Consider the following 22,247-nt stretch of genomic DNA (forward strand, 5'->3'; position numbering starts at 1 on the left):
TGCGTTTAAATCAGGCAATTTTATTGATTTTTGGATGGTCATAACTTCTATAAGAAGCAATTTATCAAAAAAAAACAAAACGTACCGGCACGCAAGTCGCCGATATATATTTTATGTTAAAAAAATATTTGCTCTAGGGTTAAAATCCAGAAAGATAAATGGGGACTACGTTTGTATGGAAAAATCAACGCCCGGTTACATCTTAACTTCTTTTTGTGTTCTTATTATTGTATATGCTTTATGGAATGTGTGGGATTGCACAAGCCTCCGCACATTCCTGAGTAAACTCCTTGTTAATATTATAAAGACATCATTTTATATATTTATTTTACGTATTATCAAATTATGTTATAATTAAAACATAGTCAATAACGCTGTGGAGAAAGTAAGCGACTTACCTTGGAACAGCTCTCGTTGTGAAGATATCTCGTTAAGCTGCCTCTTTAGCCAATCCTTCAAGGCGAAGACCCTAGTGTAGGCCGTATAGGTGTTGTTCCTGCATTGATCATTTTGTCTGTCACGGGGGCCTATACTAAGAACACCCCGCAGCCACCAGCTCTTCTGTTGATGCACGATGGAGGGGAAAACCAGACCAGCACCACTATCGCCATTGCACCCAGTAGACCCTGGAAGGTTTAGATCTGGTCACAAAACACTGCTAATTCAATTTAAAGCAAACTTTTTCTATTTTCTTCAAATTCTAACAAATTAATTATTACAAGCAATAATTATCAGCCTGAAACACCCATATAAATTGAAAAAAATCTTCCGAGAAAAAATAAATGCCGCCGACGGGAATCAAACCTGCAGCCTTCGGATTGCCGGTTTGTGTGTTTAATTATTTTTGTTTTATTTAATTATGTTTATTTCAACATATTGGAACACGTGTTCATGCACCTGAACTTGCCTTGATAATATTCAACGACAAAATGCGAAAATATAATGACTTTTGTGATTACGTGTATTACGTTTATATTAAGTTTGTATTTTACTGAAGGATTAATAGGAAACCCATAAATTCTTTCGTTAAGGATCTGCAATCGGAGGCTGCCCGTGACGGGTGGAGGGTGAACTAGAGTGCTAATATTACAAAAAATGGCATTTTTGATATTGTTGTAGCCGAAAACAGTTATTTTTTTTTTAATTCGGTTTTTTTTATGAAGATTTTCAGTAAATCCGTGCGGCTAAACTGAAATTCCCTGAAAATCTTCACAAGAAAAATCGAAAAAAAAAACTTTTTGGACAAAATCAATAAAGTGGAATTTTTCAAACATAGCACTCTATCACACCCACGAGTGTGTCACGAGCCGCCACTGCCTGCTATCAAGTTTTTTTATTTATTTATTGTTTAGGAACATTTACAGACTTATTAACATGAAAAAAAACATTAGATAAGCGCTGCAAAAAAAAACGTATATGTCAACAGTCCACTTAAAAATGTTCACATCATGCACAGATTAAGTGTCATTATACACTATGTATTAACAAAAAAATATATAAACAGCAAAACATGAGCAAAGGCAAAAAAAGAGATATCAAAAACAAAACATACAGATAAATATATTATCCAAAAAAAACAAGAGAAACAAAAATAAAACAGAAAACAAATAGAGTAAATAAAAAAAAAACAACAAACATTCACAATCTATTGCTAATTTGCTTTTAATAAGTGAGACTATTTGCATATATATCTATGTAGTTACACTCAATAGATACTGGATTATAAATAATTTGAAAACATTCTTAATAAATTAGCAATATTTTATATCTGTAAGTTTTCTCCGTGTATATGCTGCTCCGGAACTGAAACAAATGACATTAGAGAGTAAGAAAACATACTTTTTCCAAATTGAACACGAATGCTATACTTTTATATAATATTTTTACACTGTACAAAAAGTGAGGTGTCGCATTACTGCATTAAAAGCCCTCGCCCTTTGCTTAGAGCCACACCGCCAGCTTCTCCGAATAGATTCAGATTTGTTAACTCCCAAAATATCCGCCCCCTCATGCAATATCCTGTCTCTCTCTGCCCAACTCATCTCGGCTCTGAAAAATGCCGCCTCCCAACTCAGAACCGCCATGGAGATGACTACAGACTCCTTACCAACCTCCAAACCCTCCACGACTCCACCCATCAATAAAACATTTAAAAACCAATAAAATCATTTATAATTTCCTGGTTACTGGAATGCAGATAGTAAGATAAAAGATTTCCCAGGGGAAATCCGTCAATTCCCGATGGATTGCAACCTCGACAAGTGTAATCCCTCATTGTAAACGCCCCCGACACTCCCACTTTGTTTCCCAAACCACGATCCTGACGTATAAGACGTAATCATTGGGAAAAATTGCCCTTTTCTCTACACCCACCAACCGGTAAAAAAGTTAACCTCAGACGACGACCCAGTTCTTTTGTTTCTCTCCAACGGCTCCCTACCTTCAGTACCATCAAATCAAACCACACGCTAAAAAATCCAATGGCAAAAGCTCCCTAAACTCTTAGAAACAGTACAAATCCAAACCTCTATTACCAGCGAAGAAAGCCTAAATTTAGCCACAAAAAACTCCACCGACGACATGAAATCAGCCGTAAATCTTGCCACCGTCGAAGTCATGAATGATAAACATAGACCCCTCCTACCCACAGAGTTGAAAGAACTTATCAGAGGAAAAGACTTTGCCGTAAAGAATGAAAAAAATTATCAAACCCGTTCAATCGCATACACATGAATCGCCTCGCACACCAAAAGTCAAAGTCGAACTTCAAAAATATAGAGACGAGCAATGGCACAACTTCATCTCCACTCGCCAAATGGGTCGAAAACAGTTGCGACAGCTTTCCATCTTAGCAATTCACAAGCGAATGCCAAACTCTGTGTTCAGTTTGATATTTACCATGATCCCCACCCCCGCTATCTTGGAGTTACTTTGGACAGGAGCTTGAACTACCGGCAACAGATAGAAAAAACTAGGACAAGGCTTAACTTAGTTAATAAGATAACTAGCTGGGGATACGACGCCAACACTCTCAGAACAGCATCCATTGCCCTTGTTTTCTCAGCGGCTGAATACTACGCTCCAGTATGGGCTAGAAGCGCCTACACTTCCATGGTAGACGTTCAGCTTAATGCCACAATGCGAACTATCATCGGGGCTTTTAAATCTACTCCTCTCCCTTGGCTCCCCGTACTTGCAAACATAGCCCCGCCAAACATCAGGCGAGAAATTGCAACACTGACGGAATACAAGAAGGCGCTGCAAAAAAGCGCAATACCTTTGCACGAAGATGTCGTCTCCCACCCGGCACGCCGTTCGAAGTACCGAAAGCCCTTCTGGGCGGATGGAGAGATGCTCCTCCGATTACCTCTCACCCCAGAAGATAGGTGGAAACTTGAGTGGCAAAGGCAAAGAGGCAAACCCCTCTCACGATCATAAAACCAGAGCCAAGCAAACAGACATGCTAAATATTTCTAAATGTAATTCTACCTTTGGACAAAGAAACTCTGAATTTTTAGCAATAAAATTATATAATAAACTCCCTCTCAACATCAAACAAAGGAAAACGAAAAATAACTACAAAGGACATCAAATCTTGGCTTAAGGAAATATCGGAAGAAGAACTAGCTAATATATTAATCTTAGTCACTGAAAACATATACTAACATATATAGAGTCCCCCCAGCACAGGATCTCCTAGTGAGGAGGACTTCAATGATCTGTTTTAATTTATTTATTTTTTTCATGTGCCATACAAAAATGTACCTAATTATTTAAAATAGTAACTAAATAAAAAAAAATAATAAAAAAAACGGCCAACGTGGGAAATGCCCATCTCATACAGGACCCCACCGAGAGACAGCCTGGGTTCTCATTGTCTCGCAAAACCTGGTCCGCCAGCAATAGGTTAATGTGCTTCCATAGCCGCTGTGCCCACACGATGAACAGATGGGGCCATAGTGGAGTCAGAAGACCACCGAACATGTGGTCAACGAATGCCTGCTTCATTCCCCGGCGGGATTAATGTGGTTCACATGGCGACGCCTGAGGCCCTAGACTGACTCACAGACCTAGATGTACCTCTCTGACCCTCCACCATACGAAATAAGAAGAATCTCCACTCTCGATGGCGACAAAACAATCTTCTGGAAACTTTCAAAGTCCCTTAGAAAACCCCTAAGAATATGTCCCCTTATGAGCCCAAAAGGCACAGTTTATTCCGCCATAGACTTAAAAAACAATTTTCCCCGACCACAACCTACGATGACCTCTAAAAGTGAACTCTAAAGTGTCATCCATCATCACTGAAATCCCCACAGAAAAACCAATACCTTTTACAAGACTATAAAATCGCAGACGTTATTCTCATCCCTAAACCTGGCAAAGACCCCCTTCTGGCCTAAACCACAAAAGACTCATAATAGAGTCCTAAAAGACTTTCCGTGTGCAGGAAAAAACTCCTCCTCACCAGGCTCAAAAAATCAGTTGACAAATTAAAACTCATCCCCTTTCAACACGGCTTTCGATCGGGCCACTCTACTCTCCACCAACTCTGGCGGGTGGTGGAAGAAATTAAAAACGGTTTCAATAATCGCCAACACACAGTAATCCTCTCCCTAGACGTCTGCAAAACATTCGATAAAGTCTGGCACAGAGGTCTCATTTATAAATGCACCTCCTCGGTATCCCCCTTTCAATAACTCACTCACCAGATGGAATTTTCTGCAGGTATCGCTCGAGGCTTTGTTCTCTCGCCAGAGCTCTTTAACATTTATTTAAGTGATATCCCCCACCCGGGTATCCAAAACTATCGCATTGAAATAGATCAATTTGCAGATGATATTGAGAAGTCATGTCGAACTTGGTAAGCCTAAAGACGGCTACCAGTTGCGTCCAAGCCTACGCTTCAGAACTACAAAATTTTCTTCAAACAATGGCGAATAAACATAAATCCCTCCAAAAGCTTCTTTGAAATATAAATAAAACCCTTTTATTTGCTGAGTTTTATTAGGAGTTGGTTTTTTGTTGATTGTTTATAATTTCTTTTGCATAGCAGAAGTAGAGCTCTGCTATGCAAAAGAAATTATAAACAATCAACAAAAAACCAACTCCTAATTTAGAAATCAATGATAAGGCCAAAGCTAACATTTGCGAGCCCCATCTGGGCCCACGCTTTAGAGTCCCATATAAAAAAAACTCTAAACATTTCAAAATAAAGCCATACGCATAGCCCTGGGAGCTCCCTAATGGTTTCCAAACTCACCGGGACTCTGAAGTTCCCCTCCTTATAAAACATATCTTAAGTCTCGCGGACTACCAAACATAAGAAACCCAAACAGATCCTTCGGAAAGATTAATCTCCGCATACTGCAGCCGTGTCTCTTGCAAATAATTATTAAAAGCAAACCTAATGTACATAACCTGTCGATCGGCGTTTCCCTTTGGATAACAACAGAAATTCGGCTATTTTAATGCATGTTTATTTACTAACCGTTTAAAAAGCCAGCACATATCTTATCAGCCGTGATGAATCTTTCGGAGTGGTATTTCTCGTATTCTATGCGGCACGCTTGATTGCCAACAACGGGGACACGCAGCACACGCAGCTCATCGGCCGTCTTTCCCCCTTCTGTCACTCCCCAACCGGCGAACTGGAACCAGTTTGTAAAGATGTTTCAATAAGAGAGCAATATTTTAATTGCATACCAGTTTGGCAGTCATGATGTCACATGATTATGACATGACAGATTGATAGGAGACAGATGGGAGTTGGTAAACATGGAGCATTACACGATAGAACAACGCGTCCAGATTGTTAAACATTATTATCTAAATGGTGAAAAATTGATTGCGTCAAATATTCGGTCGAAATATTGTTCATAATTTATTAACTGTTAAAAGAATAATCGAAAAATTCAAAAGTACTGGTTCGGTCAGTGATGTAAAACACACGACACAAGCTCGTAGGGGTCGTTCTTTGTTTTTGTTTTATTAACAAAATTTTTGATACATATACAATTCAGGTACATACATAGTAATATAGAATGAAAGAGTAACAAAAAAATCCCACAAGAGCGAAGCTTGAGCGTGGGTATTATAGTGTAAGGATAAAACAGTGGTGTTTAAAATATATTTTTTTAAACTTAAAAAAGTATCTATAGAGATCAATTTGATTGTTTTTTTTACAGAAACACACACACACATACACACCCTCACCCTCACACACACACACACACACACACACACACAAAACATAGATGCATGAATATTTCTTTGATTTACAGAAATTAATCTTTAATTTACAGAAAGACATGTGGTATTTTAGTTATGTAGAAATAGATAGCTTAAATTATAGAAAAAAGTTACTCGCTTCGAAATTATTTCTTATCCAACTTTTAACATTTTTCTTATATAAGTTCAGGCTTTGACACATGTTGATGGAATTGGGTAAAGAATTGAACAATTTTGGGGCAATATGGTTGATGTGCCTTTGGCCCAGCCTAGTTTTGCAGTGAGGGACTGTGAACACGCATGTGGTATGTCTCTGGCTCGAGCGATTTGTGTTTTTGGTGAAATTGATAGTACGTGTAAATATAAATTTGAGACATTGAATACAATAGATCCGTCTTAGTTCCATAATTTCAGTGTCTTGAAATAACTGGTTGGTGGGATATGTCTTGGTCCTTTGGTACATTATTTTAATGATGGACTTCTGAGCGATTTCTAAGGGTTTTACGTGGTTATTGTAAGTTCCTCCCCAGGCAATTATTCCATAGGAAATAGATGAAAGCACTAACGCATCATAAACAAGTTTCATGGTTCTTATATTGACAATTTTGCTCATTCGTTTGAATATGTAACTTAGGCATCTCAGTTTATTGACCGTCTTTTCTATATGGTAAATCCATTTGAGTTGGCAGTCTATAGTTACACCTAAATACTTGATATATTGTCCGAATTTCACGTTTTCGCAATTTGAGCATGTCGCAAAGTTACAATTAGGGTTGTGGAACTTCAGATTAAGATTATTTTTAGGGGATGACTTTTGGGAATTTTAAAAGGGAATAAAGATAGTTTTATCATAATTTAGACTGAGGAGATTTCTATCAAGCCAATCTTTGACTGTTGCAGTACATTTGTTGACTTTACTGGCTGTTTCTTCCCACGTTTTACCTTGTACTGTTATTGCAGTATCATCGGCAAAAGAGAGAATTTTACCTGGTATTGCAATATTGCATATGTCATTGATGTAGATTAGAAAGAGTAGTGGCCCTAAGACAGTTCCTTGAGGAATACCATGTTTTGTCAAGTAATACGTGCTTAAGCTTGTTCCTATTTTTGTGCGTTGTTGGCGATTCAATATATAGCTTTTTAATAATATGAAACTTTTGTTTTTAATACCGACTTTAGAGATTTTTTTAAATAAAATTCTGTGGTTGACTGTGTCAAACGCTTTCTTTAAATCCAAGAAAATGGTTAGGGTTTTAGTGTTAGAGTCAAGGTTAGAGTATATGTTTTTGGTTAAGCTAAAGATAACGCCATCGGTGCACAGTTTGGTTCTAAAGCCGTATTGATTAACTGAGAGGATTGCATTTGATTCTAGAAAGTTCATAATTTGTCGTTTTAAACACGGATATTTATGTATTGGAATGATGTGAGAGAGTTTGAAATCATTGGGGTAAATGCTATGTCTGATGCAGTTGTTGAAAATATGATGTATAGGAATGATTATTTGCTTTTTAATTGATTTAATTGTGGTATTGCTAATGTTATCTGGGCCATTTGCAGACTTCTCTTTAAGGTTGTCAATTTGTTTTGAGATTTCAAGTTCTGTTATTTCTTTGAATGTAGATAGTTCATATATAGTGACATTAGAATCTGAAAGGCCGGGAGGAATTTGATTCGAGTGAATGCTAAGACTAGGGTTTGTTAAGTGGGTTTGACCCAGGGTACAAATAATAATTATTGTATAAACTTTGTTCGGTAGAACGCGCCAATCTAGGTTAGAATTAATCATCTAGAATGTTTATACTCAATAATCTCAGGTGTGAAAGTTCGCAACCAAGGTCGCGTGTCAGTATCATGATAGTTTCTTTTTTTTAGGAAGGTATCTCAATGTACATAAATAAAAGGCAGTGCATGGATTGATATTACATGTATTGGAAACCTTTTGGACATTTTTCTGATGAGCCCTAACTCAACAGATTAACAGAATTATATAATTTTGACTTACCCCAAAGACCGACCAGTTTTTAGCTATCTGTATCTAAACTACGGGTGCCGAACATCGCGTTTTCTAATGCCGAACACTGCTTTTCTTGATGGGAGAAGCGACGGAACGTCCCGCACACCCATTCGGCGGCTGACGTAACTCCGTAAAAGCGTGATCCGTCTTCTGGAAAGGTGGATATACTCCTCCTGACCACATCCATAAACTCCAGCTATCTATAAGCGGGTAGCCGTTCCTGGGGATGCTGCAACCCATACATAGGGCTCTTTCTCGGCCCGTCGAACACGTGCGATGTCGGGATTCAAACTCTAGAAATCAAAAAGAACGAAGTTCCCGATTGACAGCCATGCATGGCACAAAATATAAATCGCGTATGATCCAATCCTACGCAGGATTGACCGTTACTTTACGGATTCCCGTTCAATCGTATAACGGCGGTCGCGTGGTCCGTCCGTAACAACTTCCGTCCAGCGAAATCACTATTACCCACTTCGGGAATGGTTATTTTTCGGTCACAAAAACGTTTACCGCCGTGCCCGTAAGCAAAATCGCACTCATCGGCGACAAAAAAGGGAATTACATTCCGTACAATTAATTATTCAAGAACGAAAAGCACTGCGACCATCGTCTGTACAGTCCACGAACCCACACGTTGACTTTCCAGACCAGAAGTGATTTCTGTTTCCGCCCGGTTCAGATGTTAAATTTTAAATTATGATTCGAAATTTTACCAAAACCAATACCAGCGACATTCGCCCAGTTCCTAACTAGGTTAGAGAATCGGCGAGGATAAATGTGATGATGCAGAACAAATTAATGAATAAAATATTAAAACAAAAGGAGTCTAGCCCTGCATCATAACAGGTTATCATCTATGAGGGTTGAGGCGATGTTTGTAAAGAAGTGATTGAAATTGTTTGCAATGCTCTCAGCGTCTTCGATGGTTGTGTTATTGTCAGTAATGATTTTTTGAGGAATTTTATGAACTTTTTGGTTCCTGTTTGAGATTTCGTTTATGACGTACCATGTTTTTTTGGAGTCGTTGTGAGCATTATGTAGTTGTGTAGAGTAGTATTGTTGTTTGTGTTTTTTTATGATTGAGTTTAGGTAGTTTCTAAATAAAATGTATTCGTTCCGTTTGGTGTGGTTTTGTGCTTCGTTTTTGGATGTGCAATATTTTTTGTGATTTTTATAGATCTTAAAAAGTTTGTTTCTGTGTTGTATTGAGATTATTAGTCCGCACGTAATCCACGGTTTTATGTGTTTGTGCTTACTTTTCGGCGGTGCAATTGTTTCTTCACTTTTTTATATAATTTTGAAGTATTTCATAGAAGGTATTTAAAGCTAAATTTGGGTTGTCATTAGATAGGACAGCTATCCACGATTCTTCGTTCAGTAAGTTATTTAAAGTTGAATAGTTGATTTTAATCATTGCTTTGTTTTTCGGTTCAACAGAGATGGATAAATTTGGTGTATGATGGTCGTAAAAGGTGGGATAGTGGTCAGTTATGTCGATTTTTAATGTAGCAGATTTATGTTGGAAATTTTTATGTGTTTTTAGAAATATATGGTCAAGACATGTATCGTTTGGATGATTAGGTCTGGTAGTGTTGTTTATGTATGATAAGTATCCTGTGGAGTATAGAACATTTAGATATTCGTTTGTGGTCGGATTTAATACAGCGTTTTGTATATTTATGTTAATATCACCCATTAAAAATGCAAAATCGAATTCATTAGAGCTGTTATTGTTGATAAAAGTTTTGATTTCTTGTGTAAACAAAATTGGGGATAAAGAGGGGGAGCGGTATGCTGTTAAAATGGAGTATTTTTTTCCTTTGGAGGAGAAGGTTGCATGGACGGCATTTGCATATTTGAAATGAGTGTTGTCTATGTTAATGTTGGATATGGTGTGTATATTGTAAAATATGGTTATGTCATTTTGAGAGGTGTGTCTAAACGGAACTGAAAAAGAAGTGTATTTTGGTAAGTTGAAAGGGATACATTCGCGCATTTGTGTTTCAGTGAGTGCAATAAAATCAATTTGGAAGGTTAACGAATTTAAAAGGATACAGAAATCATCAAAAAAATTTCTAATGCTTCTGATGTTCATGTTTAGTATGTTGAAAGATGTGTCGTAGAAAAGTGTGTTTACATCTTCAAAATTGTCACATTCAAGAGTTTCAGGGATGCTGTTTTCTTCTGAAGGGGCCATTTTTAGTTGAGTCCGGAGGTCATCTTTGAAGGTATAAGAGGGAGTCCAGGTTATTGAAGGGGTATGTCGCTCGCGTCTCTGACGTATATAATTGGAGTATCCTTATTTTTGCGGAGAAGGACGTTCCCGTTCTTCGTCCACGCGTATTGGTAACCCATCGACTTTGTTGCTCTCGGTAGCCAGAGCAGTTGTTTATTTTGTGGCGTCAGCTTATCGTTTATGTAGATGGGTTTTTCTGAGTTGGAGTGGTTAATTTCTTTGGCCGAGAAATATAGCGCTTTCTTTTTTTGGAGAATGATCTTTTATTTTTCTTCTTTTGTAGCCATTTTTACAGTTATAGATTTTTATATGGAGTTGGTGTAGGAGTTTGTTATGGTGTCAAGTAAGTCTTCACATCCTATTTTTTTAAAGATGCGTTCTATTGGAATTTTAGGATTTTCGTCTTTCTTCGTGTCGATTCCATTGATTTCAAGCGAAGTGTCGAGAGAGTTTTGCAGAGATTGGTTAACAATGTACTTTAAACTATTAAATTGTACTCTAAATTTTTATTTTCCTTTTCAACTTTCTTAATTTTTTTGTGGAATTTGTTTCTCTCCGCCTCGTAATCGTCGATTTTTTGTGAGAGAAAATCGATGGTTTTAGTGAGTTCGCTCAGCTGGTTCTTGATGTTTTTGACGTCTCTCAATTCAGAATTAAAATTTTGGTAAAATTTCGATCGCGCTGGCCTCGCTTATTATGAATATTTTTTAGATAAAACTTTTAGATTCACCTTAATTACTGTATAACACAACTTTTTGCATTTGGGGCGGTGGAAAATATTGCAATAAAAATTTCAATTACGTAAAATTAAAATCTACTCTCGCATATGAAATCGGCGACGCGGCGACGGTCGGCCTCCATTTCTAACACTCGCTGACATTTTGTAATGTTGGTATTCCTGACACTTTAGGAAGAGCTAGGAGCTAGATGCTAGACAATCGTAGCCGACTTCATGCGGATACATAAATGATTCGTATAAAAACACTACATAATTAAAAATATTTGTCGATGAGGTTCGCTATCCATCACATCGCCAACCCTTCGGTGGCGCAAAGAGGAGGACGGAACGTGATCAATGTCGAATTGGTACATGGAACATTAGAGGAGGAATGGAAAGAAAGATGAACGAACTGTGTGATACTATGGTGAGCAAATGTTTGGACGTACTTTGTATAACAGAGAGTATGAAAAAAGGTAGCGGTACAATGCAGCATAATGATAGGCTCGTCATTTGGTCTGGGAGACCAGATACGGAGAGGGCTTGTCAAGGTGTTGCAGCGCTACTGTCTCCCAGAATGATTGAATGTATGTTGCAGTATGAATGTGTAAGTCCGAGAATAATGTGGATCAGATTTAAAATCGGTTTGACAAGGGTGTTTCTTGTTATTTGCTACGCCCCTGTTAATTCTGAAAGCGATGAAGTGAAAGATGATTTTTGGACTGGTGTGAATGATGTAATGAGACTAAAAAATATGAACGAAAGGATTATAATGGCAGGCGATTTGAATGGGTGGGTGGGAATTAGACGTGACGGATTTGATTCGGTCTTAGGTATGTTTGGAGATAAAAGAACGAATGACAACGGGAACAGAATGCTTGAAGTATGTTTAGAGTGGAACCTATTTGTGTCGAATACTTTCTTCGATCATAAAGGTATCCACCAATATACGTGGGAAAGAGGAAATGAGAGGTCAATTATTGATTTTGTAGTAATTGACTCTAGGTTGAGAGCTGTTACCGAGGACACAAGAGTTTTCAGAGGGGCTGAGGTCGAAACTGACCACTTTCTTGTAGTGTCGAGAGTAAACCTCTTTCGCGGTTGGCGCTCTAAAGTGAAAACGGTACCAACTCCAACAAGAGTCAAAATAGAAAAACTGCAAAACGATAATGTGAGAAGTAAGTATGTGAATTGTGCAGAGATAAGATTGAATGCGAAAGAAATGGATGGTCTAAGCATAGACGAAACATGGAACCACATAAAAGTGTGTCTTTGTGAATCTGCTAGGGAGGTTTGTGGAATAAGTACACAAGGTAGGAAGAAAGGTGATGCATGGTGGGATGATGAGATTAAAGCATTGGTCTCAGAGAAGAAGAAAGCATGGTTGTGTCTGATTGCGGCTGGCAGTGCTTCCAGCGAAGAGAAGTATCGAGCGAAAGAAGTATATAAGGAATGTAAGAAAAAAGTAAGAGTTGGAGTGAAAGAACGAAAGAAACGCATGGAAGAGGAAGAAGGAATGAAAATGACAAACCATTTCCAAGAAAACATTAAGTTGTTTTGGAAAGAAGTCAAAAGGTCCCGGAGTGGCCCAGAAAACGGAAGCATGAAAGTGATAAAATCAAAAGATGGAAAAATGTTGACGAACGAGGAAAAAATAAAAGAGAGATGGATGAATTATTTCGAGGAAGTCTTCGAAAGCGAAGTGAGTGACAGTGATTCCAGCGGCGAATCAGATATGAATGACGATGGAGTGAATGTTACCGAAATTAGCATGGATGAGATAGAAAGCTCGATTAAATGTATGAAGAATGGTAAGGCTGTTGGGTTTGACAATATTGCTGCTGAATATTTTAAAGGAGGTAGCCGTGTAATTCTCACATGGTTGTGCAATCTTTTTAACCAATGTTTAAAGGAAGGTTACACGCCTTTAGATTGGAGAAGGGCTGTGATCATGCCATTATACAAAGGTAAAGGGTCACGTATGGAATGTGGGAATCATAGGGCTATTAGCCTGCTAAGTTCAGTTGGCAAGCTGTATGGTAGAATTTTGATTGAAAGAGTAAGAAAGGAAACAAAGGATAAAATATGGGATGTGCAAGGTGCTTTTATGAGTGGAAGGGGGTGCATGGACCAAATCTTCTCATTGCGTATGCTCACTGAGAAGTTTCTGGCAAAAAACCAGAAACTTTTCTGTGCCTTTGTAGATTTACAAAAAGCATACGACCGAGTCGACAGGAAAAAGCTATGGAAGGTGTTGTCCAAGTATGGAGTGAATACGAATCTGACTCAGGCAATTGCGTCTCTGTATGAGGGAAGCGTTGCATGTGTTAGGGTAAACGGTGGTTTTACGGGGTGATTTGATATCACAAAAGGTGTTAAACAAGGCTGCGTAATTTCACCGTGGTTATTCAATCTATACATGGATAATTGTATGCAAGAATTGAAAGAGGTGGGATTGAGCGCGAATTTGAATAATTTTAAAGTATGTTGCCTGTTGTATGCTGATGATGCGGTGCTGATTGCTAATAGTATAGATGATCTACAGTCTCTCGTGTCTAGGATGAACGAAGTATGCATGAAGAATGAGTTAATGATGAATGTAAGTAAGTCTAAAATAATGGTGTTTGAAAGAGAGAGTACGAAAACAGTGTGCAATATAATTGTGAATGGGGAATACTTGGAGCAGGTGGATGAGTTTATGTATTTAGGAAGTATGTTTACGAGAGATGGGAAGGCTGACAGAGATATTGAAAGAAGGGTAAATGCAGGTAATTCCGTTAATGGAGGACTGAACGCCGTAGGCGCTAACAAAAGATTGTCCAAAGAAGCGAAGTTAGCAGTCCACAACGGAGTGCTGGTACCTACCTTGATCTGTATCTGGAAGTGAGGCATGGAACTGGCAAAGAAAGGATGAAAGTAGATTAAATGCTGTTGAAATGAGATCCCTGAGGCGTATGTGTGGTAAAACCATGTTTGATCGTGTGAGGAATGTGGAGATCCGCAAAGAGTGCAAGGCTGATGTAAGCGTAATGAGTAAGATTAAGAAAGGGACGCTTAGATGGTTTGGGCATGTAGAGCGAATGAGCGAAGATAGGATTGTAAGAAGGATATATGATGCAAATGTGAATGGTAGCAGAAGTCGGGGACGCCCGAGGAAGACATGGCACGATCAAGTGAATCAGATACTCGAGTCGGGCCATGTCAAGAGTCAGAATAATAGAAGAGTATGTATGAGACGATGTATGAATGTGAATGAGGCAAGGAGTGTGTGCCAAGACCGAGTTGTTTGGCGGTCCGTCCTCTCTGCCTACCCCTGCGGGGAAACGGCGTGATGGTTAGTTAGTTAGTTAGTTTTATAAATACAGGCTTTATAGAGCCTGCTCGCGTCGAGGCAAGAAAAATATCCCAGTTTTCAAGTAGTTCAGTGGCTACGCTAGTTTTGTGTAACATGGTTTGTGATACAAAAGAAAGTGCCCCTTGGATAGCGCCTGCTCGCGTCAAGGCAAGAAAAACATCCCAGTTTTCAATTAGTTTAGCGGCTACGCTAGGTTTGTGTAACATGGTATATATATCTCATAAACCATGTTACACAAACCTAGCGTAGCCGCTAAACTATTTGGAAACTGGGATGTTTTTCTTGCCTTGACGTGAGCAGGCGGTATAAAAGGGACACTTTCTTTTAAATCACAAACCATCTTACACAAACCTAGCGTAGCCGCTAAACTAATTGAAAACTGGGATATTTTTCTTGCCTTGACGCGAGCAGGCGGTATAAAGGGGGCATTTTCTTTTTCATCATAAATCATGTTACACAAACTTAGCGTAGCCGCTCAACATCGCAGAAATAGTTAACTTAAATAAAATTTTAACGTAAAAAAATAAAATCCAGCTAATAAATTTCAATCACAATGCATGCATATTAGGTAAATACTAATTTGACGGAATTTTTTAACATTAAAAAAACGCCCGCGCGATTATGTCTCTAGCCATTTCTAGCCGTTCGTTTCGTCCTACAGTAACAGAAATACCAACAAAACAAAATGACATTTGACAATAAAGTTTGAAAATGGACGGTCTCGTTTCACAAAACGAAAGCTAATTTTAATTTTACGTAATTGAAATTTTTATTGCAATATTTTCCACCGCCCCGAATGCAAAAAGTTGTGTCGTACAGTAATTAAGGTGAATCTAAAGGTTTTATTTAAAAAATATTCATAATAAGCGAGGCCAGCGCGATCGAAATTTTACCAAAATTTTTTTCTATGATTTCTGACATTTCTATCTTTATGCTGTCGAGTTTTTTTTTGGTTTTCAATATTTTGATTTGTTATTTGGGATATTATATCTTTTTTCATAATGTCCATTTTTTTTCTAGGAACTGAATAATCTTGTCTTCACTTTCCAGAGTGGTTGTCTTGCCTCTCGTGCTTGTCATTGTCGATTTTTGAAGGTAAATTTACCGTTGAATTTGATTAAAACTACACACTTCGGTAATTAGCACCTAAATGCCGCAATCAGTTGAGCACAGACGAACAATGATAACACTTTCCACCAATGGGACACTAAGTGACGACACTTTCGACCAATGATGATCCAAATGTTTGCGTCTGCGTAGTTAGATTGTAATTGATTTCAGATATATTTGTTCTGGATAAATTTGTTTTTCAATTCACGATATCGTACAGTATTTACTACGATGCTCAAATCTAACTGATTTTAAATGTCAAACACGAGGTAATTTAAACTGGGTGACACTTTCTGTTATGTTTGGTTGCAAACCGATCTTGTTTACGTTAAACATAATACGGAGCGTATTTCACTATTACACACACTGTTAAGTTGGTATGAATGGTATGAATGATCAAAACAAAACATCACGGCAGTTAGCGAGAGTGTGGCCGAGAGTCCAGGGACGTCGATTCCTCATTCAATTTTGCCAAAAGAGTACCGTGCACCAGCGAAGCCGTGGCGGCCATTTACCAGATGTGTTGTATCGTACATAATTCCGAAATGTATACATTATACTTTGCTACAGAAACCATGTTTTATCGAAACTTGAAATATTGCCCTCTTATTGAAACACCCTTTATGTTATGCATGTTGTTCGCTATCTTGCTAGATTTTTAGAGAAAAGACGTGTTGCGCTTCCTTCTCTGTGATGCAAATTGTAAATATAGGGTGCAGCAAAACAGACAATGCAGTTAATTTGCCACTATCTTGGTTTGTTGTATGTATTTTTGTTGATTCACATTTGACAGTTTAGGGACACCGGCTTTCAGCAGACAGGACGAAGACTGTTGATCTCTATTTATATATTTTTTTGCGAAAACAGTATAAAAACCATAAATAAAGAGAAGGTAAAATTATACTTTTTCTGCGAGGCAGGTAATTAACCTGACGTCTGGAAGAAACAAAAACCTGCATTGGCGGCCTCACGTTACATTATCAGGGACATAGAATCCTATTTTAGCCAGAATGATAATAAACCGTGCTCCAGGTGCACGTACGCTACACGGAAAAAAATCCGGTAATGCAGGCCGTTTCCTGTTACTCTTTTAGTACATTCCTAATAAATCGGAACACGTATTGATGCACCTACATTTGTCCTGACAATATATACAATGACGAAATGCGAAAATATTAGAATTTGTAATTAAACATGTTCCGACATCGCGATAACTCATTCGTGTTTTACGGAAAGTTTATTAGGATTCCTAATTGATGAATTGACAGGGTTCCTAATTTAGGAACCCTATCAATTCATTCGTTATAGGCCTGCAATCCCGTTTTTAACCGGAATACAAATAATTTGAAGAGATTCTTAATAAATTAGCAATATTTTATATCTAAAAGTTTTTTCCATGTGACCAAACAACAGAATTATACTCTAATAGACTACGGACTAAGGAGACCAATAAAATGTTCATGACAGGAATGACAGTATATCAGAATTAGAACCTTGTTGATATATTTACCTTTCCCTCGCTCCCGGCACGAAGCTGGATGTTATCAACCCTTCCGTTGCCCAAGTTCAAGCAAATTGGGCTTACTTTAGTCGAGAACTCAAAAGGAGCTTCCAAAATGACAAGAGCCAAATCATATTGATAGTGGTGCAGATTCCCCGTGTACCCGGTATGCAGACGAATCTCCCGCACCTAGAATAATGACAGATACATCTTCCTTTTAAAATACATTGACCCACTTCCAATATTGGTATTGGTATTGGTTATCCAATAACGCTTCCCAAATTGAATGGAGGATTCTTGTCAATTGAAAGTTTAACAATGCCTTCGGAAAGCGAAGCAGTTGTCACGCATAGTAATAATTACACAGCAGAACTTGTTTTGAAGAGTGATTGCAAACCTTGGAGCTGGGGGCGTTTGGCTCGGCCGGGTGGTTCCACTGCTGGTAGTGTTTATTAGCCGCTACGTGGTACAGATGCGGGGGTAATGCCTGGTTGTTCACCGAATCATGAAAGTTTAACAATGCCTTTGGAAAGCAAAGCAGTTGTCACGCATAGTAATAATTACACAGCAGAACTTGTTTTGAAGAGTGATTGCAAACCTTGGAGCTGGGGGCGTTTGGCTCGGCCGGGTGGTTCCACTGCTGGTAGTGTTTATTAGCCGCTACGTGGTACAGATGCGGGGGTAATGCCTGGTTGTTCACCGAATCATGAAAGTTTAACAATGCCTTTGGAAAGCAAAGCAGTTGTCACGCATAGTAATAATTACACAGCAGAACTTGTTTTGAAGAGTGATTGCAAACCTTGGAGCTGGGGGCGTTTGGCTCGGCCGGGTGGTTCCACTGCTGGTAGTGTTTATTAGCCGCTACGTGGTACAGATGCGGGGGTAATGCCTGGTTGTTCACCGAATCATGAAAGTTTAACAATGCCTTTGGAAAGCAAAGCAGTTGTCACGCATAGTAATAATTACACAGCAGAACTTGTTTTGAAGAGTGATTGCAAACCTTGGAGCTGGGGGCGTTTGGCTCGGCCGGGTGGTTCCACTGCTGGTAGTGTTTATTAGCCGCTACGTGGTACAGATGCGGGGGTAATGCCTGGTTGTTCACCGAATCATGAAAGTTTAACAATGCCTTTGGAAAGCAAAGCAGTTGTCACGCATAGTAATAATTACACAGCAGAACTTGTTTTGAAGAGTGATTGCAAACCTTGGAGCTGGGGGCGTTTGGCTCGGCCGGGTGGTTCCACTGCTGGTAGTGTTTATTAGCCGCTACGTGGTACAGATGCGGGGGTAATGCCTGGTTGTTCACCGAATCATGAAAGCAATGTGCAGCTAAAAATAAAAACAAGTATTTTTAAAACGACTCTAATATATCATTAATTCGGACGAATTCAAAACAATAATATATATATACATTTTTAGACCTATACCTACGGTTGTAAGTGATTAAAAAATCAAAACTATTGCTTAACTGTCCCTGGATTGGATATCATAGAGATTAAGACATTAAACACAATGAAAGAGTACCTGGTGCATCCCATAACACACATAATCAATGAAAATTTAGCATTTGGTAAATTCCCATACAATTATAAAAAAAGAATCATCACCTATCAAACTTAATGCCGTAAAAATCCACAAAATTATGGCCCAATATTACCATTATCAAATATAACAAAGTTATGTGAAAAAATTGTAAAAAAAAAAAACAAATCTGGGCATTTTTAGAAAAAATAAATTAATAAATTCTAATCAATTTGGCTTAAAAAATATAAGCTATTGAAAAATTCCAAAAAAACTAATACATCATATTAGAATCCATTGGAATAAATGGAAAAATCTTATTAACTGGAGAACTTGTTACCCCATTAAAGACCCCAAGAAATTAAATTAATTGATCAAGTTAGTAACTCTGAGAATGTGGTGAATTCTCAATACCACAAGATACAGTATTAGGCCCTACGCTATTTATCGTAAATACGATAAATAGCGTAGGGCTTATTTATTTATTTTATTTATCTTATTTCTATCACTAAATAGTGATAGAAATCAATACCGAAATAAAATACTTACAAAAGATGTTACGTAATACAGTCTCCCTACTAATTAAAAGGATGGTCACCCTACTTTAAAAAGGGCTTTGGTCACCCTACTCCATGCCAGATGGTCGCGGCGTACGTGACAGACCACCCACACAGCGACCGCTCGGAAGCTTGGTCGCAACACGCCGCGCCAGCAGTCAAGATCCGACCTTGGTTGGAACAACAGTGTCTCTCGCGGAGCAAACTGCTACGCTCGCCAACATGGCGTGCATAATTACGCGATAATAGACGCGATCTTGTTCCAGTTTTAAACTAAATTCATTGCGCTACCAAATCGAAAACATGTTTCATACCTCAACTCAAACTGTACTCAATGGAGTCTCGCTTCCGGTAAATTCCTCGCGCGTGACGATACCAAAACTACCGCTGCCTCTCCCGGAAGCGCGGGTATCTCCAGCTCGACACGTCAGGCCAACCCCTCATCAGAACCCTGGATACCCGTAAGCTTTTTCGGCATACCCTTTCTTGTGTTCAATTGTTAACTTAATGTAAAATCCTCGTTTCATCCGGTCGTCACAGAGAGAGAAGAGAGTAGAGATCCAATTTAACCCTGTGTTTCTTTAGAAGATGATTAATATACCTTGTGCCTTTTACTCATGTGTTATTATTGTGATGGCCTTTTCGAACTCCTGACCGATGAACGAAGTAATGAATGAAGAAGTTCCTCACCCCTGATTGTATCCGAGTCTCATCTGCTTACCCTTTCACTTTTGTCGTAACTACCACAAAAAGTCACGTACAACATTGTTATGTAAACAATTTTTTTCTCTCATGTTCTTCACATTGTCTTTCATACTTGTTCTCCACATTTGTTCTTCACATTTGTTCTTCACATTGTTCTTCACATTGTTCTTTCACATTTGTTCCAATGGGTTCCATCGTACTTAAAACAATGGCCCTTTGCAACATACACCCAATTGAGGTGAATATTCTACCCCTGTAATTTGTAATCATAATGCGTGTGTAAATTCCAGTTCGGTATCGTCATTTGATTCAAATTACACAGGTGTAACAAATAAAAGTTACAATTACCTTTGTTTAAAGTTTTTTCAGTTTTTATTAAAAAAATTGAATGGCGCTCAACATTCTCATTTGCTCTAATTTGTTGTTTTTTCAGAATTTGATATTGACACGTCAATTCTGAAAAAGGTTGTTGTAAAGGAGAACAAACGCCGATTTGTCCTCCTCATCAATAACAATGTATCATGCATAACACCTTTCGGTCACATTGAGTATGTAAAATCTTAAGATCTCAACTTCCTGACCCCAATTTGTTATATTATGTACTATTTTTTACTTAAATAGTATTAATTTGCCTTGTCAAATACACCGAGCCAGGTCACTCATATTAAGTCATCCTGTGTCTCTAGGTGCCTTTTGTATCAAATTTGTATCATAAAGTTCACAACATCCGTGTTCGTGGCAATTTTGGCAACACCAAGTGTGTTTCCCAGTTTTGTTTGGTCATTTTAAGTAAGTAAAACCCTATCAGGTCTTAAATAAACCACTACAAACCTTTTTGTAAGCAAAGAGTTAGTAAAACCAATAGGTCTCTTCTGCTATACTGTATGTCTTGTAAGACATCCTTAGGCATATGTCTTGTATTATTGCCAACTTAACGCATAAACCCAACCAAAGGTTATGCCATCGTCATTTTTTGATAATACCAATAGCCACTACTTGATTGTTTTTGACATTGTGTATGTATCTTTTTTCCGGTATTGAAATGGTACTTTTTTTATTATTGAACGTTGATATGTTATTTTCATGATACATGAGAATGTTACAATATCCACCATGAGACGAGGGATCGTTATAAAATCTAACACTATACATGAGAATGTTATAATATCTACCATGATACGAGAAGCTCGTTATAATTACTTTTTTTACTGGCCAACATACACTGTGGCCAAAGAGATAATTTGTTCCATTAAATGGTTATAAATATCTATGTTGTACCGTCCTTTCAATACTAGGGTTCTTTCGTAATTCGTTCAATTTCTACATGAGACGTGAAGACGTTATAATACTTACCATGATTCGTGCGAACGATACAATATCTTGTTGTTGTTTTCTTTAAACAAGTTGACACTATGTATTTGTTCTACCGGACGTAGATCATTTTACCCTGACTTGTCGCCCTTAATTGGGATCCTTGTGTATAACTCATGACACTGAGAGAAATGTCCTTAACTGTAGTGAGAATATTTTGTTCTATTCAAACAAACATGAAGCTGTGCATTCAGTAAATTTTTTTCGCTAACTGATACCTGTGGACTTCTTGTCAGCGGACCCAAGAACCATCCATGACCATGGACTAGCCATCAGCTTCACTTTTGATTATGAGGTATCGTGTTGTGGGAGTTAATCGAGACAGTGACACAAAACCACCTAAATCGTTGTCTGGGAGACGAATAAGAAAAACTCCCAGGTTTGTGAAGCTTGAGCAAGGGTCTGTCATGTTCTCACAAACTGTAGAAGATTAAAAACGACCCCTAATCTTTCACCAAATACACGCGAAAGATTAGATTGTTATTACTGTGTATTCTCCTTCACCCTTTCATCAAATTCATGTACATATTTGTAAAGAGTTAGGAAATTTGCTGGTTGATATATTTCGTCCTCACATAGAGATCGAATTGAGAATTCGCTCAGTCACTATCAACTTTCGCTACTCAACCCTCCATCCTTCACCCTTCCATCAAACTCATGTACATTTGTAAGAAGCTAGGAAATCTGCTGGTTGACCACATTTCGTTCTCTGAAAAAGATCGAATGGGGAATCAGCCCCATCACCAACAGACCTTCTCGCTCAACGCCATTTTTTTTTCATCCCTCATTATCCTTGAGGTTAATTTCATGAATCTGGAAGGTGTACCCTACGCACATAGCGTATCGTCTGTCTATAAGACAATCTTTATCCATGAAATTTGCTTCAAAATAATCTCTCCTTTTCACCCCATTCCTAGGTAATCAACAC

The 22,247-nt window shown here is 38.2% G+C and overlaps 1 protein-coding gene across 1 annotated transcript in view; it reads right to left on the reverse strand.

Annotated features, from left to right (window-relative positions):
• LOC149409986 (uncharacterized) overlaps positions 1-21,571 on the reverse strand; it is a 174,860-nt gene extending 153,289 nt beyond the window's left edge. Inside the window, exons 1-9 of the mRNA XM_089648919.1 lie at positions 21,538-21,571; positions 18,370-18,494; positions 18,169-18,258; positions 17,968-18,057; positions 17,767-17,856; positions 17,566-17,691; positions 17,178-17,357; positions 5,492-5,651; positions 399-626 (exon numbers count right to left, since the gene is read on the reverse strand). Of these exons, the coding sequence (XP_089505045.1) occupies positions 399-626; positions 5,492-5,651; positions 17,178-17,357; positions 17,566-17,691; positions 17,767-17,856; positions 17,968-18,057; positions 18,169-18,258; positions 18,370-18,494; positions 21,538-21,571 (1,123 nt within the window). The remainder of the gene's footprint in view (positions 1-398; positions 627-5,491; positions 5,652-17,177; positions 17,358-17,565; positions 17,692-17,766; positions 17,857-17,967; positions 18,058-18,168; positions 18,259-18,369; positions 18,495-21,537) is intronic.
• Between the last annotated feature and the right edge of the window lie 676 nt (positions 21,572-22,247).

This window comes from Hesperophylax consimilis, chromosome 28, assembly GCF_061612785.1.
Source record: "Hesperophylax consimilis isolate HC1 chromosome 28, BYU_Hcon_1.0, whole genome shotgun sequence".
Lineage (NCBI taxonomy): Eukaryota > Metazoa > Arthropoda > Insecta > Trichoptera > Limnephilidae > Hesperophylax > Hesperophylax consimilis.